This window comes from Chiloscyllium plagiosum, unplaced genomic scaffold (assembly GCF_037043375.1).
Source record: "Chiloscyllium plagiosum isolate Xiang-an unplaced genomic scaffold, Cpla_swu_hap1 HiC_scaffold_24, whole genome shotgun sequence".
Taxonomy (NCBI): Eukaryota; Metazoa; Chordata; class Chondrichthyes; order Orectolobiformes; family Hemiscylliidae; genus Chiloscyllium; species Chiloscyllium plagiosum.
This window is the reverse complement of record NW_028270162.1, coordinates 17,523,407-17,543,054: the sequence shown is the minus strand read 5'-3', so window position 1 is coordinate 17,543,054 and position 19,648 is coordinate 17,523,407. Positions and strand designations below refer to the sequence as shown.

Genomic DNA, 19,648 nt, shown 5'->3' with positions numbered 1-19,648 from the left:
TTATATTAACATTTCCATGCATGATATTTCCTCCTGTCATTAAACTTTCATAATTTAAAAAGATTCTCAAATGTTTTGATTTGCTCATTTCTCAGTCTTGCTTCATGACCCAGTGAATGAGTTAGATTAAGGTTTTAAGAGGGACTCACCCAACCTCATTCCTTAGTCCTAGTAAATATTTATATGATAATCACAGGTTATATATTGCATTCATTCATGCAAATAAGATTAATTAATGTAATGCCTTTGTGTTGTGATACTCAGAGAATGAAAGTGATATTGGTTCAAGCAGAATTACAAACGAATGAAAGAAGCAATTGAGAAAACTCAAAGATTACAGGCATGTTATTTAGCCAAACATGTTGGGCAATATACATCACATTTATCTAGTACAATTACATATAAAGCCGAAAAGGCTGTACTTGTAACACCTGTGAAATTTGCTGTCAGAAATGCTGCAAGTTAAAAATTCAAACATTTCTAACTTATTAAAAATGTGTTGGAATTTTATCTTGGCATCAGTAAGTTTGAATAAGAGCACCTTTATGACATCAGGAATTGGCTTTTAGCATAGCAAAGAATAGTCAATTACAATATTAGTATAGCAACAGTGAAGGTCCTTTTACAATTTTACTGATTTACTGAAAAGTAATAATCAAGTCTAGTATTTGCAATAAGAAATGACTGTGACCACTTAGAACAGGATGTTGCCTATTAGGAAATGGTACCTTATAAAACATTGTTTTTCAGCAAGAGATTCATATTTAAGACATCACCTACTTAGCAATATACCTAATGCAAGACCAGCTCATTGAAGTTTAGTGGATTACCATGGTTGTGGTACATACATGTTAACATAAATACATTTTCTGTTGAAAATATTTACTTTCACAGTATGTAACTGTGTTCTACGAAGAGATGCAACCTCAAACACATTTTTTATTGTTTTAAGTTACAAGTTTATTAAGCAATCCTATTACATGGTACAGTATTACAGACAAACTTCATTAATACAAACTAATTCTCTATTGCAAAGATTACCATGACTTCCTATTTTACCTGCCCTGTAGAAAGTATTTCTTGTTAGTTTGATGTTCTGTGCAATGTTAAAAGCAAGTCCATGTGCATCACTTTGTTCTCATTTGAACAACGTGCCATCAGTGCCTATTTTCTACTTTGGTGTAAAAAGTTATGAATAATTGAAAATAAGCCTGCGTGGCTGCTATAGGAGATTGTTTAGATCAGCCTATTGAGGTTTAGTGGATTCCATGACAGTTTTCAATTAATTTATTCATATACATTGTATTTCCTATTGTAAATATTTGCATTATCAATGAATAGGGTTGATTCACAGTAAGGGAAAGGAATATTCCATAGCAGTTTGTAGTAACAAAACTTGTCTGTAATTTGTCTGGTTAAGGTATAAAAGGCAGGGCTGTCCCCTTACATTCTACTTTAAATCCTACCTTTATTTTCCAATCGTTATGGGTGTCCTTCAGTTTGACATCATAAAACTGCTGGGGCACGGGGAGGTGGTGGCTTCCCATAGTTTATGTATGAGCCTGCAGAATACTATATTTGTTTCCCACCTTAATACACTCACCTTTTTTTTTAACCAGCAGAATGAGTGTATATTAGTAATGATCTTGATGCTGTCTGCTTCCTGCCAGGCCATTTTTGGTCTGGTTGCTGTTGCGATAAACCCGTTCTAGGTGCTCTTGGTTGAGCTGCTTGAGCAATGTGTCCTGCCCACCATTTCCTGGCCCCACTCTTGCTGACTGGACTCTTGCAGGCCTCGGCCCATCGTCTCAATTGGTAGGAAACAGGAAGCAAGGGCTGCCAATAGACAGCATCCACTGTACACGGAAAGTGTCAGGTAGATTGAGGATTCTAACATAACCTGGTTGGAAAAACATGTTCTGTAAACTAAAACATCTTCCTTCATTATTAAAAATGTTGCTAATAATTTACAAAATACTCTGTACAGTGCTTTATTTTGCTTGAACCTTATTATTATTGAATGGTATCAGTAGCTGAAAGCTCAAACTGCTTCTAAGCTTTTGCCAAGGCACTGAGGTCAGCCACTAAGATAAACATATGGGCTTTTGTGAGGGATAATACTGTCTAAATGTCTTCACTGTCTGGAAGCCTGCAAACTCACCAAGTATGATAGCATGGCTGAGAAAAGGAAACGGGTGGAAATTTCTACATTTCACTGCTGACTGGCATAGGGCATTATCTCAACTTTGCATCTTTGCCACCATGGCAAGGCAGTCATCTGTAAAACTCTGGAGCAATAGACACTTTATTTACTGCATTTCATTCCCATTCCCCTTCCTCCTAGAGATAATGGTGGAAGCAGCGAGTTTGAATTTTTTTTAAGACCAAAGTACATAGATACTTGATAAGCAAGAGGGTGAAAGGTTATTGGGGGTGGGTGGGAATGTGGAATAATCTGATCAACCATGATCTCATCTTATGGTAAAGTAAGTTCAAAGGGCAAGTGACCTACTCCTGCTACTTATTGATTAGTATATTGGGTGACTCATTGTGAAGCATAATTCCAGTAGCGAAAGCAATGCACCACTCAACTTTGTAAGTAGTCATTTTCATGTTTGAACATGGGTAGTAAGAAGATACTTTGCAAATTACAGCAGAGCATGATTTTGTCCTTGCCAGGCATCTATGTAATTACTTTCTAACAACAGTTGCTGAGTAGTGTTCAGGAGCGAGCACTTTAAAAGATTGTATCCCATTTGGGAACAGTGATTGCCCGCCCCAGTGTCAAGTTTGTTAGCAGGAGCACAAGTTACTCTTGGCAACAGAGAAGTGGTCAGGTTTCACCAGGTTAGCTCTTGTGGCAGCTTGTCCCTCCACTGCTGGTAAAATGCCAGCAGCAGCTATAGGAGACCCATAATTGACCAATTATGTGGCCTAATTGGCCTTTAGACAGGAGGGACTCTGCCACTAGTGAAGTGCTACAGTGGAGGAAAGGGAAAGGGAATACAAACCTTTCTTCTCCTAGCTTATACTGGACTCTGTAAGTTCAGAGTTCAGAGGGCCAGCAGAATCCTGTCCACTGAGAACATTGTGGATAGAATGAATTTGATGAAGGATTACCTGTGCAATAAAAGGAGTGATGAGAGCCCCCACTCGTGCCATCCCACTACACGTTCCTAATCCTAATGCGCGGGTGGCAGTTGGGTAAACCTGATAGAAATAAAAATAGTGAGATCATAAAGTGAAGGATGACAATTGAAGCTGGTCTAAACCATTTTCTATTACTATTTTACTGCTCACTGTCTCTATAAAAGGAAGTCAAAGCAAGGATCACATCCAGAGGAGGAGAGAGTACGAAATGGTGGAGCCAAAAATATGTTGGAAGTGAAATTTTATTAAGAACAGAGATTTCAAGGTGGAAGAAACTGGGTAGAATTTCCAGAAACCAGCAGAAGGGTGATTGAATCTGCAGCCACTATTGGTAGGGTATAAGAAATGAAGAACAAAGTGAGAATGTTAGAAAAGGAAACGTTCATTTGGGGAATTAACCCCAGAGAAGATCATTAAAGTACAATGGAATGAGAGACAATAAAGGGAATTGGAAATAAGAACAGGGATTTTGTAGAGAACTCACCAGGGAATTGGGAACCAGTGTAGCATGGAGAAAATAGGTGGTGTGAATCAGGGTTCAGTGTGAGTGCAAACCCAAGTTGCAATGTCTTGATTGAGTTGGCTAGAGAGAGGTGTGAGTTTTGGAGGCAGGACACAGTTGCAAGATTGTAAAACAGCAAGACCTGTAGGTGCTAATGTACTGGAATTTCGGTACTGAAGGTGATATGAAGGTAGTGAATGATACAGTGATAAAACAGCAGGCAATGTAGTGTGAATTTGGGGGAGAAAGCTGAACCTAGTACTTGCAAAGAATTTGATACCAACATTACAAATTTCATGCACGTTTAGCCCAAGATTCTTGACACCTTGCAGTTCATTGCTATTCTCTTAAATGCACCACTCCCTCTTGACACATGCATATTGTTTGAGGGAGTCTGAATTTAACTCTTGGTTTCAGAATCTTTATTCTACTTTAATTACCACCCTCAGATGAAAATAGTTTTAAAAAATCAGTCAACGTAATAGTATAAATTCCAGTCAGTGAACTGTACTCAACTCTCCCAATTTCATCATATCGTGAGCCTTTCTTTATACATCATCAGAATGTGGGCATCACTGGCAAAGCCACATATATTGTCCATCCCTGGTAATCTTGAGAAGAGGATAGTGAGCTTTCTTAAATCGCAGTGGTGGTTTCAGAGAACTGAGTATGTTGCTTATCCACACGAAAGGGCAGTTACAGAATCAATCATTTTGGGTTCTGAAGTTAAACACAATTCTCCAATTTACTTCTATAAAAGGACACTAATCAACCAGTTGGATTGACAGTATGACAGTCCAACAGTTTCACATTTGCTTTTATCGAATAATTTAAAAACTGGTTTGTGAACTGCCATTGTGATTTTCTGGATTACCAGTCAAATAACATAACCATTACACGGTTGTTCTCAGTAGGAAGTGAATACCTTAGCTCCACAATACTTGCATATAACAGCATATTGATCTTACCTCAGGAGTATAAACATATGCAGCCTGAAAACCACCTGAAATGAAAGCTCTTGCAATAAAGAGGAATACAGTGAGGGCCAACCTGCAGAAAAGAAACAGACAAATGGTAATCCCCATTAGATAAAGAGAGAAGCAAACAGAGTACTGGAGAAACTGAGCAGGTCTGGCAGCATCGAGAGAAACAGAGAGAGAGAGTTAACATTTTGAGTCAGATTTGACACTTCTTCAGAACTGAGATAAATAATTCTGATAATATGAAAGGAATTGGAAGCAACACACAAGCATAAGGTCATCTATGTATGGAACTACAGGAGCTGGATGAGATACTAAACAAATATTTTGCATCAGTTTTTACAGTGGAGAAAGAAATAGAGGCAAGGTACTTGGGGAATTAAATATTGATGTCTTGAAAACAGTCCATATTACAGAAGAGGAGGTGTTGGAGATCTTAAAAAACATAAAGATGGACTGATTAGATGTATCCCAGGACATTGTAGGAAATTAGGGATGAAATTGTGCAGCCCCTAGCAGAGGTATATGTATCAGCTTCAGCCACAGGTGAGGTGCTAGAGGACTGGAGGGTGGCAAATATGTTCCTTTACTTAAGAAAGGTTAAAAGGGTGGCACAGTGGCTCAGTGGTTAGCACTGCTGCCTCACAGCACCAGGGTCCCAGGTTTGATTCCAGCCTTGGGAGACTGTGTGGAGTTTGCACATTCTCCTCCTGTCTGCGTGGGTTTCCTCCGGGTACTCCGGTTTCCTTCCACAGTCCAAAGATGTGCAGGTCAGGTAAATTGGCCATGCTAAATTGCCCATGGTGTTAGGTACATTAGTCAGAGCGAAATGGGTCTGGGTGAGTTACTCTTCGGAGGGTCGGTGTGGACTGGTTGGGCCGAAGGGCCTGTTTCCACACTATAAGGAATCGAATCTAAAAAAAGAAGTCTGGAAAATGTAGACCAGTGAGTCTGACATTAGTGGTGGGTAAGTTGTTGGTGGGGATTCTGAGAGATAGGATTTACATGTATTTAGAGAGGCAAAGATTGATTAAGGATGGTTTTGTACTAAACTTGATTTGAGTTTTTTCAGGACCTAACCAAAAAGATTGATGGTAAACGTTGTCTACATGGACTTTAGAAAAGCTTTTGACAAGGTTTCAGATGCAAACTAATTAGTAAAGTTAGATTAGACAGGATTCATGGAGAACTTACCAAATCAATACAAAATTGGCTTGACGGTAGAAGACAGAGGGTGGTGTGGAGGGTTGTTTATCGGACTAAAGGCTTGTGAACAGCGTTGTTCCACAGGGATCAGTGCTGGGTCCACTCTTGTTTGTCATTTATATAAATGATTTGGATGAGAATTTAAGAGTAATGCTTAGTAAGTTTGTGGATGACACCAAAATTTGTCAGGTAGTCGACAAGGAAGAAGGTTATCTAAGATTACAAAGGGATCTTGATGAATTGGGCCAATGGGCTGAGGAGCGGCAGATGAAATTCAATTTGGATAAATGTGAGGTATTGCATTTTGGTAAAACAAACAAGGGCAAGACATATACAGTTAATGGTAGGGCCCTGGGTAGTGTTGTCGAACAGAGAGACCAAGGGGTTCAGTTACATAGTTTTTTGAAAGTCACAGGTAGACAAGCATATAGCACACTTGCCTTCTTTGCTCAGACTATTGAGTTTAAAACTTGGGACATCATATTGAGATTGTACAGGACAGTGGTAAGGCAACTTTTGGAGAATTGTGTACAGTTCTGGTTGCCCAGCTGTAGAAAGGATAGTATTAACTTGGAGAGGGTTCAGAAAATATTTACTAGGATGTTGTGGGGATGGAGGGTTTGAATAATAAGGAGAGGCTGGGACATTTTTCCACCGGAGTGTATCAAGTCATGAGGGACATGGATAAAGTGGATAGCAAAGGTATTTTCCATAGAGTAGGGGAATTCAAAACTAGGGGGCATATTTTAAAGGTGAGAGGAGAGGAATTTAAAAGAGGCCTGAGGCGCAACGTTTTCATACAGACGGTGGTTCATGGGTGGAATGAACTGCCAGAAATGCTAAATGCAGATTCAGTTACAACATTTAAAAGACATTTCAATAGGTGTATGAATAGGAAAGGTTTGGAGGGACGTGGGACTATATTAGTTCAGGAAACTTGGTCAGCATGGATGAGTTGGACCAAAGAGTCTGTTTCTGTGCTCTAAGACTCTATGACTCTGTGACTCATTTGTCTTTCATTCTGACTAAAATGTTTTTTGCAGCCAATGTGATATCTCTCATCATCTCTCAATCAACCAGCAATGATTCAGAGGATGAGTGGTCTCTAGTGCAGGTCAGTGTTAGAAATATTTGTACCTGGATACTGGGTGGCCTAAGGTGTAACCAATTAGTATTGTCGGAAGTACTGGTTTTGTACACTGAGGTTTTGCCCTTGATAAATTTTCATGTAAATTTACTTTTCCTTAATAAGCCAAGAAATAGAGTCATAGAGATGTACAGCATGGAAACAGACCCTTCAGTCCAACCCATCCATGCTGACCAGATATCCCAATCCAATCTAGTCCCACCTGCCAGCCCCCGGCCCATATTCCTCCAAACCCTTCCTATTCATATACCTATCCAAATGTTGCAATTGTACCAGCCTCCACCACTTCCTCTGGCAGCTCATTCCATACACGTACCACCCTCTGCGTGAAAATGTTGCCCCTTAGGTCTCTTTTATATCTTTCCCCTCTCATCCTAAACCTATACCCTCTTCTTCTGGACTCCCCAACCCCAGGGAAGACTTTGTCTATTTATCCTATCCATGCCCCTCATAATTTTGTAAACCTCTATAAGGTCATCCCTCAGCCTCCAACGCTCCAGGGAAAACAGCCCCAGCCTGTTCAGCCTCCAACCCTGGCAACATCCTTGTAAATCTTTTCTGAACCCTTTCAAGTTTCACAACATCTTTCCGATAGAAAGGAGACCAGAATTGCAGGCAATATTCCAACAGTGGCCTAACCAATGTCCTGTACAGCCTCAACATCACCTCTGACCAATAAAGGAAAGCATACCAAACGCCTTCTCCGTTATCCTTTCTACCTGCGACTACACTTTCAAGGAGCTATGAACCTGCACTCCAAGGTCTCTTTGTTCAGCAATACTCCCTAGGAACTTACCATTAAGTGTATAAATCCTGCTAAAATTTGCTTTCCCAAAATGCAGCACCTCGCATTTATCTGAATTAAACTCCATCTGCCACTTCTCAGCCCATTGGTCCATCTGGTCCAGATCCTGTTGTAATCTGTGGTAACCCCCTTTGCTGTCCAATTTTGGTGTCTACACCTCCAATTTTGGTGTCATCTGCAAACTTACTAACTGTACCTCTTATGCTCACATCCAAATCATTTATGTAAATGACAAAAAGTAGAGGGCCCAGCACCGATCCTTGTGGCACTCCACTGGTCACAGGCCTCCAGTCTGAAAAACAACCCTCCACCACCACCCTCTGTCTTCGACCTTTAAGCCAGTTCTGTATCCAAATGGCTAGTTCTCCCTATATTCCATTAGATCTCACCTTGCTAATAAGTCTCCCATGGGGAACCTTGTCGAACACCTTACTGAAGTCCATATAGATCACATCTACAAATGTGAGAAATGCTCATACTTAAAAGTCAGCAAAGGAGCAGTACATTGATGCTTCTCCCCAGACTTAGGTTGTGTCTGCAAAGGATATTTTAAATTACCTTGCACTATTAACCTTTGTCAAAGATGGTTGGAGTAATTTAAGGATTTTGTGCAAACAGCATATTAACATAATATTAAAATAGTTCACACACATTGTTGCTCAGGGCTGTAGTCACAGATTTGGTTTACAAATTTTCATGTTTACCTTGCAGTGTGAACACCACAGTCTGTCATTGTAATGGAAGAAATGTACTGAAATTGCATGTGACGTGGTAAAAATATTAAACTTTTTTCTGATACTAAAATGTATAATTTTGTAATAATATCTATATTCTTATATATTTATTTACTCAAGTTTCTTTATTCCCTTTCAAAACCTTTTAATCTGTGCTAATTCTATTACAAAATTTTCCTTTCCTTTCTATTAATTTTTTGATTACAAAAGCTATTACCAACCAAAACGCATTTCAGTGTTTTTATATACAATTATTTCGGGTTTTTTTCCCATTGTCAAGTCACGAGTGATCAACCCTGCAATTTGAGGCCATTTACCATTTCCAGAAACTGACACTTATTCTGGCTCCAACATCAGTCCCTCTGAGCAATAGCAAGAATGGAATTAAAAACAGTATTCCAACTCTCTGGGAACACTTCAAGAAAAAGTAACTTCATATTTTTTTTCTCACCATTTAAGACTTGCATTACAACTAAATGATTGGTGCTCAGGCTTCCGTCTGATAAACTTCAAAATCTAAATTTATAGGTACAAAACAATCTTTAGAAAAACCATTTCCTAACCTTGGAAAAGAGTCAACTAGTTTCTAACAGGCCATAAGGTTGGAATATTCAGAGCAGCACTCATGATCATAATGACAGATTGCCTGTTAAATGGCGTAGGACCATTATCTTGGTAGAACGGTTTAGCACGTGCTTTATTATTTACTCTTGTTGATAATACAAAGGAAGGTAAAAAGAAATGAGAAACTTACCTCCCAACACATGCGAACAACAGCAGAGAAAAAAATGAAAAGATAAGGAAAGACACTGCCATTGTCTTCTTACGTCCAATCCGGTCAATAATCCATAATGTTACTAAGACACCTGCAGAAAGATTAATGTGACCACATGAATGTTGAACCCAGATGTTGTGACATGGAGGTTAACTTAAATGGCACAAACTATTCCCCCCTGCATGATCTTAAAAAATTATCGCCAATTACTTTGTCTCGTCACCGTAAAATCAATAGACTCTACAACCATGGGACATCCCAGCAGAGTTTACACATGTCTTTTGTTTTAATATTCATTCAGAGAATATGAGGATCATTGCATTTATTGTCCAGCCCTAGTTGCTTTTGCGAAAAGGGTGGTGAGTTATCTTCTTGAACTACTGCACTCTTGGTGCAAACACACACACAGTGCCATCAAAAGGAAATTCCAGGATTTTGACCCAGCAACACCGAGGCAACAGCTATATATTTCCAAGTCAAGATAATGTGTGACTTGGAGGGGAATTTGCAAGTAGTAGTTCTCCCATTTATCTGATGCCCTAGTTCTTCTAAATAGTAGTGGTCATAGGTTAGGAAGGTGCTGTCTAAGGAGCCTTGTTGAGTTACTGCAGTGCATCTTGCAGATGATGTACCCTGCTGCCATGTGCATCAGTGGTGGAGGGAATTGAAGGTAGTGTTTGAGGTGCCAATCAAGCGAACTGCTTTGTTGTGGATAATGTCAAGCTCATACTTACATTAGACTCGTCTCCTAATTTTCTTCTACCTTCCAATACCCACTGACAAGTCATTCAGTACTCCCCAGCATGAACGTAGAAATAGAACATCTCTAAAGTTCTCACCTGGAAACTCTGACAATGTGGTCCAGAGAAGGTCTGTGTAATCAGTGGCATTCAAGTATTTACATTCCAGGGAACACCTTCCCTCAGGTTTCTTGCCACTTGTTGACACTAAAAAAAGAAGGAAAAGTACATTCATTTACTTATGCCAAATGAATATTATTCACACACAAATTATTTCTCTTGCCAACTTTCTCTCCTTTATCACCTGAAGAGATTCACATGAAATATGTTCTTGATTTTACTCTACATAGCCATGAATTTTCTGACAGTCATCATCCTCCACAACTTGTAATCTAACAACAGCAGAAATGTGTAATTGAATAATTGGTGACTTGGTTTCTTTCCAGTATAAAGTTTAATGTAGTGTTATGATTGAAAATGCAGGAAACCCTCAGACAAGAAGTAACGGTTAGGTGATACCATGACTGAGCTTAAAGGCTGGTCAATGGAAGGAGCAAAGTAAGGATTTCCACAAGGAGGTCCTGAGCAAACAAACTCAGAATGGGAAATGCTGCAACAAGTCTTGATCAACACATAAGTGACACAGGGAAGGAAGAATTCATTTGAAGCTGCATGAAAATTTCTAAGGAGCAATGGCAATAAAAAACGGCAAAAAGACAACAGAGAAAAAGACTGGGTGCAAGAGCTGACAAAAGCATTACGTAGCAGATTATAAGCTATGATTTGTCCATATAAAACTTAGCTAAAAGATTAAAATTAGATTATAAATTGAAGTGCAGTTATATTCAAGATTACTTTTAAAGCTATGATGTGGATGTGCCAGTGTTGGACTACGGTGGACGAAGTTAGAAGTCACGCAACATCAGGTATAGTCCAACAGGTTTATTTCAAATCACACACTTTCGGAGCACAGCTCCTTCATCAGGTGAAGTAACCTGTGGCATGTGACTTCTGACTTTTAAAACTGTTCTTGGCTACAGCACCCTTTCAAACGAATCACAGAAGTAATACTGCCTATTTACTTTCTGCATGGACTCCTGGCTCAAATATGCAATATTAATACTTTTACTGAGATTGCCACACAACATATTAATGGAGCACATAAGAATGAGTGAGCAGCAGATACAGATAAGGATTCACTCTATAGTGTATTCTGTTTGGGGGAATTAGTTCATTTCCACATTATTGAAGTTAAACTTATTCTAATAACATTATTTAGCCAGTGTACTTATTTTAGTATTTATCCACTTAATTTATTAGTCATTAGAGCAGATTTCAGAACTACGGTCAACATGGTGAGATTTGTCCACCACTACCCCATAACAACACTAGAATAATTGGGAGATGTACTTACTGCTACACACATCACCTGCCTGGAAAAGCTCTGTGGTTAATAGAACCAGTCCATAATAGGAGAAAGCATTGGAAAACCTAAAAGCAGAAACAGAGGTAAGTATTATTATTCACAATCACTGAGCAATGTAACCTTCTGTTCTTCATGTCTCTTCAGGGATGTCCTCCAGAATAGAATTAGCTAAAATAATTCTAGGTAAAAAGATTAAAAGATGTTTATAAACTGATAGATTCTTTCCGACTTTCAATTTCTGTTATAAGCATAACATTCACATCTTTGTGTATTTTTAATCAGCTTGCTAAAATGTTCTCTACTTCCCAATATCCCTTGAAAACTTAGCAATTGTATTATTAACAATACAGGGAATGCATTGAGGGGCTATCAAGGGAAAACAATTAATATTTTCCAAATCCAAAATGTCGACTGATACAAAAAGCCAAAAATTGTCAAAGTGAGCACATGATATATGTCACGGAGGAAAACCAGCAAACTGAGAAATTCTACTCAAGATTGAAGAGTATGAGAGATGGGTGCTCTGTGTTATTTTCCAAATTTTGGCATAGGCAAGAAGACTAAACTGATCTATTCTGATTATACATACTCCTACTTAAATGGACACATTTCTGATAAGAGCTAGCTGCAGAGTAGGATAAGAGAGTGAACATTTATTTTTTATTGACGATACATTTTATGGATTAGTTGACTCACCAGTTGCAATTTGCAATAAAACAGCTATTGTGGATACAAAAGCAATGGATGGAAAGATGGTGTGATTACCCCAGGATCAAGGGAACTGAGTTAGTCGATATCAAAACTGAACAATCATGGTCACATTCACTGCATAATGAAATAATACTGAGCTCCTTACTGTATTATTTATGCTCAGTCTTCACTAGTGCAAATGCGGAGGGATAAACTGGTGTTAGAATATTTGTTTATCTTCTGTAAAGGTTTCACAGTTAAAAAAAAACTCTTGGTTTAATCACTGGATGATTTGAATAATAATTAATTGGTTGTTAAAAGATAGTTAGGACAAATCAATTTGCTAAAAACAGTCAAATTGGTTAATTTGACTGTTGACTTAAACAACAGACTTACCAAATGAACCATAAGAGGACAGTGGTTATTCGAAACTGTGGTGTGAAGAGGTCCCATATACGACCACGGTCCTCCTGTCTCAAACAAGCATTTACCAAGTTTAGTTCAGTGAGGGATGCCAAACAGTTCAATTTACTTCACAATCAACCAGCAACTATTATCAACATTTGGATGCAATGGAAGCTGTTAATTCCTGAAATAATATACTGTTTTTAAAGTTTAGATATTTTCTCAAATACTGCAGGTACTGGAAATCTAAACTAAAAACCAGAAAAACAATGGAAACACCGCATCAGGTCTGCCACTGCATCAGCAATGTCTGATAGAGAAAGGGCCGAAGTCTAAGGTCAATGATCGAGGGATTGATAATGGAACTGCGCATTATTAACAATATGCATATTTAATCTTTTTAGTAACAATTTACAGAGCAGCACCATAGAACCTGAACAAGAGTCACCAGATTTGAAATGTTGACTCTGCTTTCTCTCCACAGATGATGCCAGAGTTTCTCCAGCAATTTCTGTTTTTGTTTCAGATCTCTAGCATCTGAAGTTTTTTTAAATTTTAGTGTTTAACTCACTGCCACATCTCTTCCAGATATGCTGTCCTTGAAGAAGTTCTGCTCCTCCCTCCAACAGGATTGTCATTCTATCTTTCTTCTTGTTTTCCATTGTTACTTTCATTTTCTCTCCTAGTGTTTGACAGAGTCTTTGCCAAACCTCACTTCCACAGCCACATCACATTACTCAGTGTCTGCCTCCAGCTCATACTCACCCTACATGGATTCCAACTGAAGTTTTATTCTTCATGTTTCAAATCTACCCAGGATCACAAGTATCTCCATGATGTACAAAGCTGCCTAAACAGCTATGCTCACTGCCCCTGAGATCCACAGTCAGTGCTATGCACCATCGTATACACATTCTTGACATCTCCATCAGCATCACCTCACTCTGTCCCAGAGCTGTCCTGCCCCCACTTTCACTTTATTCTCCGAATTTCTTGGTGTTCTAACAAGAAACTTTTTCTCTTCCTTTCAAGCATTAAGGAATGCAGGCTGGAACAACTCAGAGATACTCACACCCCTCTGGAACCTTCCTCCCCTCCCCTCCCTCTCACTCCACCCTTTCCCTTGATCACTTGTCAGGTATTTACTATCATTTCTGACCTTCCACTCTCTAATGCTGAATGTTCCGTACTCAACAAAGGTCTTAGTTTTATTCCTTTGCAGCCCCATCTCAATGAATTTCAGGAGCGACATGATGTTGAACTCTTCTTCCATCAACCTTGCCTCCGTAACCATTTTTTTTGAAGGAGTCCTCTACCCATCTTACAGTCCTCTTCACCCATTTCCAATACTCTCTCTTCACCTGGACCCCTCCCTTCTGGCCTTTTACTTGCACTTGAACTGTTCATTGAGAACTGTTGACATGATATTGGTCACTTTAATTTTTCTTTCCCACTTACTCATTCAAACTTATCTCCATCTGAACTGACTGTCAGATCTGAACATGCTCTCAGATCCAATCCTGATTTTCTCTACAAGCCTGGCAACAAGGCTGGTGCTGTTGTTATCTGGTACACTGACCTCTCTATTGTGGAAGCTGAGCACTAGCTCTCGGATACCTTCTTCTATCTCCCCCCGGACCATGAGCCTACCATCAAGTATCAGGCCATTGTGTCCATGACTGTCACTAATCACATCTCATCTGGGGATCTCCCTCCATCTCATAATTCCCCAGCTCATAGTCTCCCAACCCTTACAGCCTGCCTCTACTTTCTCCCCAAAGTCCACTAACAGGACTGCCTGGGAAGACCCATGTTTCTGTGTGTTCTTATCCCACGATCTTATTTCTTCGTAGAAACAATGTCTGATAAACAGTCATCAGATTCAAAATGTTAACTCTGCTTTCTTCCCACAGATGCTATCAGACCTGTCTTTGTTATAGAGCCTGTTATTTGCCAGTACTGTCCACAAGAACTGAAGGCCAAATGGCTGTTCACCACACGTGACTTGGATAGTGAGTTTTGACAAGCTAGTTGGCTACAAAGAACATCATAGCAAAGTTCAATTCTGACCTTACCTGACATCTATGTGAGTGCATTTTCCAGCAGGAGTCACTGGATTAGCGACCAGGAGAAGAAACACTGATTGACATCTCTTCTTCTTTGTCTGTGGACAAGGAGGTCAACGATGCTACTAACAAACACCAGCCAATCCATCAGGATTCATTGACAGAATCATCCTGATCTGTAATGGTTGGTCTCACTCTAGGCAGTTTTACTAATTCCTATTGTTTTTCTCCATTCCTTATTTCTCTTTCTTTCTTCCTCACCACAAGCCAAGTACAGCCAGCCATCCCAACGAAGTTCCAGGCTAAGATGGCAGGCTGGCAAATTATAAATTGGCTGCCTTTTCTGGTTCCAAACTGATTTCCGCATAGTGCACACAGTGTTGCAGGTTAATTCATTCTTGGTATTTTCATTCATTCATTCACCTTGTCACCTAGAGAAGTAAGTACTCTATAATGACCAAGCTATGAAACACAACAGGCAAGAAACTGAAGAGTAATGCAGCACATTAGAAAGGATGTTTTCAAATCTTTTCAGCATTCTGACATTGGTAACAGAAGCAAAGCAATATGTCAGGTCAGAAGAACATATACAGGTTATTCACCCAACACCATGAAATTTCAATGTAATGATAAATACTCACTCTGTCTTTGTCACAAACACATACACAGAGATCACTGGAGGGTAACATTACTATGATCAGCCACTATAATTTTCTTTAGCTAATTGATGTGTGTCATACCCAGTAAAGATAACATATTCCTGGCTTCCAAGATACATTCTGTATGAAATTTGAGCTTATCGTAATTGTAACAGTATTGTGACTTTAAAAAGTGTCTTTTGTCATTCTTTTTTAAAAAGAGGTTTTGAGACACAGGTGCTGAGTTGTCTCCTCCAAGCCAATAAACAGGTCGTGAGGCTCTGGATTTTTTTTCATGTTGGAACAATAGAAGCAGTATGAATGAGTGGAGTGAGGCTCCCACAGAACCAGAGTTTTAGTTTAGCTTTCAGTATTTGTTGGGTTTTTGAAATTGGCTGTAGAAGCTGTTATACATCACTCTCAGCCACAGCAAAAAGCTAGAATTCTCTCTCTGTGCCAGAGTTTTCTCTTGGTGTTCTTTGCTCCTGAACTGGAGAAACGCTGCATGTGAGACAATCTATTTTACTGAATTTGCCTTTGCCAAGGGTGTTTTCAAGAGATGTTACTATATTGGAACAGTTGCTGTTTAATACTTAAACAATCTATTATTTTGTTAAGTTTTCAAGTTAGACCAGTTTTTCTTTCGTTTGTTTGTATTTTAATTGGGTTTAAGAATAAAGTGTGCTTTGCTTTAAGCCAAGTAGCATGACCAATCAAATTACTTCTAGACCACAGCACTTTACACTTGCTTTTAAAGAAGATAACAGTTTGAGTCTAGACTATCTCCTTGACATATTTGAAGGGGGTTTGGTCTGCTCCATAAATTGACATTAAAAAAGAGACAACGTGCTGCAAAAGTGGCTACCAAGAGTCAGGTGGCGGCTTGATATTTCTGCAACGGCAAAGAAATACCTCAGCTCTCAGGGGAATTCTTAGAGCATAAATGATCATGGGTGGAATAACCTCACTTGGAAAAAACTTTCAAAATACAAAAATACATGCCAAGTTTTATCACCTATTGACTACAAAATCGGTCCCTTCAACCCCCACCAACAGATAAGTCTCTGTCAACCCAAAACCAAACAAATGAAGTGCAGAGAAACAAATTTACCACCAAGTGTCAACAGCCACCATTTGTCCTCTACTGTATAGCAATGGATTCTGATTTTGAAGTTTTTGTCTGGCCCATATAAGCATTGACCATGTGGCCACATGACCAAAATTGATCCTCAGATAACAGATCAGAGACAGGTCATTGTGGAAACCAGCAAGACAGAAGGGACCATTCCTGCAGCACTAAGAATAGAACCTGTCTGAACAAATAGTTAATTCAGACATCACCTGGGAAAGATTAATTTTAACAGAAACTCTAGAATGTCATTATCAGGAAACCCAGAGACTTTCAATTTCTTTTCATTCAAAGAGCCGTAGAGGAGAATCTATCAAAGCCTAGAATATTTGCATGTTGAAGGACTAATTTTATACAAATGATTTGCTCTGAGTATGTGTTTGTGACAAAGACAGAGTGAGTATTTATTATTGCACTGAAATTTCATGGTGTTGGGTGAATAACCCGTAACTGTTCTTCTGACCTGAAATATTGCTTTGTTTCCATTACCAAAGCAGAATGCCGAAAAGATTTGAAAACATCCTTTCTAAAATACACCTCCTGTTGCACGTAACTAAGATGTGTGAGGCAAGGAAAAAGGGTTAACATCTCCTTCCCATCATGATACACGGAAGAAATTACGAACAAAGGCTTTGGAAACAGATTAAATGGGTTGAAAAGCAATAGGGTACAGATCTGAAGGACGAATGAATTTAAAAAAGTAATGAGAAGGTAGGCAGATTGGGTTGAGATCTAAAGGAATATTCGAGTTTAATATATAATCTGTTATTACAAAAGACACGTTCTATATTAGCCAAAGTAATATTTTAATAAAAACTAACTGCTATCCCTTACCTGTCTGGCAACTATCAATTTTCCGAGTGGCATTGGTGCTCCATTTTCTGTAGCAATGCGTTTTAATGTGGCAATGGCTTTTTCTTGATTCCCAGACAATACATCATAACGTGCACTTTCTGGAAGCCACTAGAAAAGAGAAATAGAACCATCTCATAGAATTAACTTTTGCACGTAACAATGATGGGGTAAAGGTTGGTTAAGCCTTCCCAGTTTTCTGATCAGGTGATGTTATAAATTTAACCTGCAATCTAGTTCCCCAATATTATAGAAATCTAGTTGATTAAATCCTTTCTTGATAACTTCTCTGCGCAGAATTCCAATAAATCCAGATATTTTCCATTATGTTCCATTTTAAAACAATAGGTTTTGTAAAGAAGCTATGATACAGATACTGGGGCCACTTGAGAGTTCCCAGAGGTCTGGCGAGTAGTTAATTTTGTTCCTTTGTTCAAGAAGGAAAATAGGAACAATCCAGGAAATTATAGACCAGTAAGTCTCACATACGTGGTTGGGAAGCTGCTGGAGAGGATTCTTAGGGATAGGATTTACACATATTTGGAAAAACATGGCCTAATTAGGGACTGTCAGCATGGCTTTGTATGGGGCAGATCATGTCTAACTAACTTGATTAATTTTTTTGAGAAGGTGACAAGGATGATTGATGAAGGTAGAGCAGTGGATATTGTTTACATGGATTTTAGTAAGGCTTTCAACAAGGTCCCTCATGGTAAGCTCATCCAGAAGATTAAGGTGCATGGGACCTACGGTGACTTAGCCATTTGAATTCGGAATTAGTTTACCCATAGAAGGCAGAGCATGGTTATGGAAGTGTGTTTTTCTGGCTGGAGATCCATGAGTAGTGGTGTTCTGCACGGCTCTGTACTGGGACTACTGCTGTTTGTGATATATACAAATGACTTGCATGAAAATGTAAATGGGTGGGTTAGTAAATTTGTAGACAACACAAAATTGGGGAAGTTGTGCATAGTGTAGAAGATTGTCAAAAGATACTGTGGAATGTAAATCAGTTACAGATATAGGCAGAGGAATAGCAGATGGAGTTTAATCCGTTAAGTGTGAGATGCTGCACTTTGGGAGATGAATTGTTAAGAGAAAGAATACAGTTAATGGTAGGACCCTGAACAGCATTGATGTACAGAGGAAACTTGGGGTACAAGTCCATAGCTCCCTGAAAGTGGCCACACAAGTTGTTAGAGTGATAAAGAAGGCGTATGGCATGCTAGCCTTTCTTGGTTGGGGCATTGAGTACAGTGTCAGGAACTGGTCTTGCAGCTTTATAAAATTTTGGTAAGGCTGCACTTAGAGTATTGCATTCAAATATGTTCACCACATTACAGGAATGATGTGGAGGAGGCTTTGGAAAGAGTGCAAAGGTTTACCAGGATGAGGTTTACCAGGATGCTGTCTGGATTAGAGGGTATGAGCTTTAAGGAGAGGCTGGGCAAACTAGGATTGTTTTGTCTGGAGTGGCAGAGGCCGAGAGGAGACCTGATAAAAGTTTGTAAAATTATGAGAAGCATAGGCAGGGTTGATAGTCAAAATCTCTTTCCCAGAGTTGAAATGTCTAATACTAGTGGCGCACATTTAAGTTAAGAGAGGGAAAGTTCAATGAGATGTGAGAAGCAAGTGGTTTACACAGAGAGTGTTAGAAGTCTGCTTGGGGTGGTGGAGGCAGATGCAATAAGGACATTTAAAGGGCTTTTAGATGAACACATGAATAACCAAGGAAGGGAGGGATATGGACCATGTGCAGGCAGAAGGGTTTAGCTTAAGTTGATGTCATGTTCGGCACAACATCATGGGCTGAAGGGCCTGTTTCTGCGGTAAACTGTTCTATATTCTGTGTTCTATGCGTTATGGTGTATATCTGGATTTATTGGAATTCTGCGCAGAGAAGTTATCAAGAAAGGATTTAATCTATAATGTCCAGTGATTTAATCTGCTGTGTGAGCATTTCCTTTATCAATAATTCAGTTCAGATTACTGAACTGAGAATTTTTGACACTTGTTCAATGAGGTAACGGAAGGTTGATGAGGGTTTAAATTTGGTCTCCTCTAGTTACCCCGTGATCTACTGCTGCGGCCATTACGTCCCCTCATTGTGTGTGGTGGAAGTAATTCTCCCACTATATTTTTCTCTTGTCACTCCAGCCTTTATTTTCTATCCTCAAAGTCTGCCATCATTAATCAAAATATAGGCAAAGGACCTGCCACTAGGTTCGTGTAACATATATCCTCCATCACTATCCTTAGATTTTCTCTGCTTTACATGAGTCTACTCCACATGCTCCTAACAGCAGCTTTAAATTCCAGCATCATTATGTGAAGACTCATAATATCCTGAATTTTACACATTATGTTACACTGAATGTAATGGCATTTTCTAACCCCTTGTAT

General features: G+C 39.1%; 1 protein-coding gene across 1 annotated transcript in view; it reads right to left on the bottom strand.

Annotated features, from left to right (window-relative positions):
- Positions 1-1,693: 1,693 nt before the first annotated feature.
- Positions 1,694-19,648, bottom strand: part of svopa (SV2 related protein a) — a 32,572-nt gene continuing 14,617 nt past the window's right edge. The window contains exons 9-16 of the mRNA XM_043715256.2: positions 17,228-17,356; positions 12,552-12,625; positions 11,454-11,530; positions 10,139-10,246; positions 9,279-9,390; positions 4,621-4,702; positions 3,121-3,210; positions 1,694-1,900 (exon numbers count right to left, since the gene is read on the bottom strand). Of these exons, the coding sequence (XP_043571191.2) occupies positions 1,709-1,900; positions 3,121-3,210; positions 4,621-4,702; positions 9,279-9,390; positions 10,139-10,246; positions 11,454-11,530; positions 12,552-12,625; positions 17,228-17,356 (864 nt within the window). The 3' untranslated portion in view covers positions 1,694-1,708. The remainder of the gene's footprint in view (positions 1,901-3,120; positions 3,211-4,620; positions 4,703-9,278; positions 9,391-10,138; positions 10,247-11,453; positions 11,531-12,551; positions 12,626-17,227; positions 17,357-19,648) is intronic.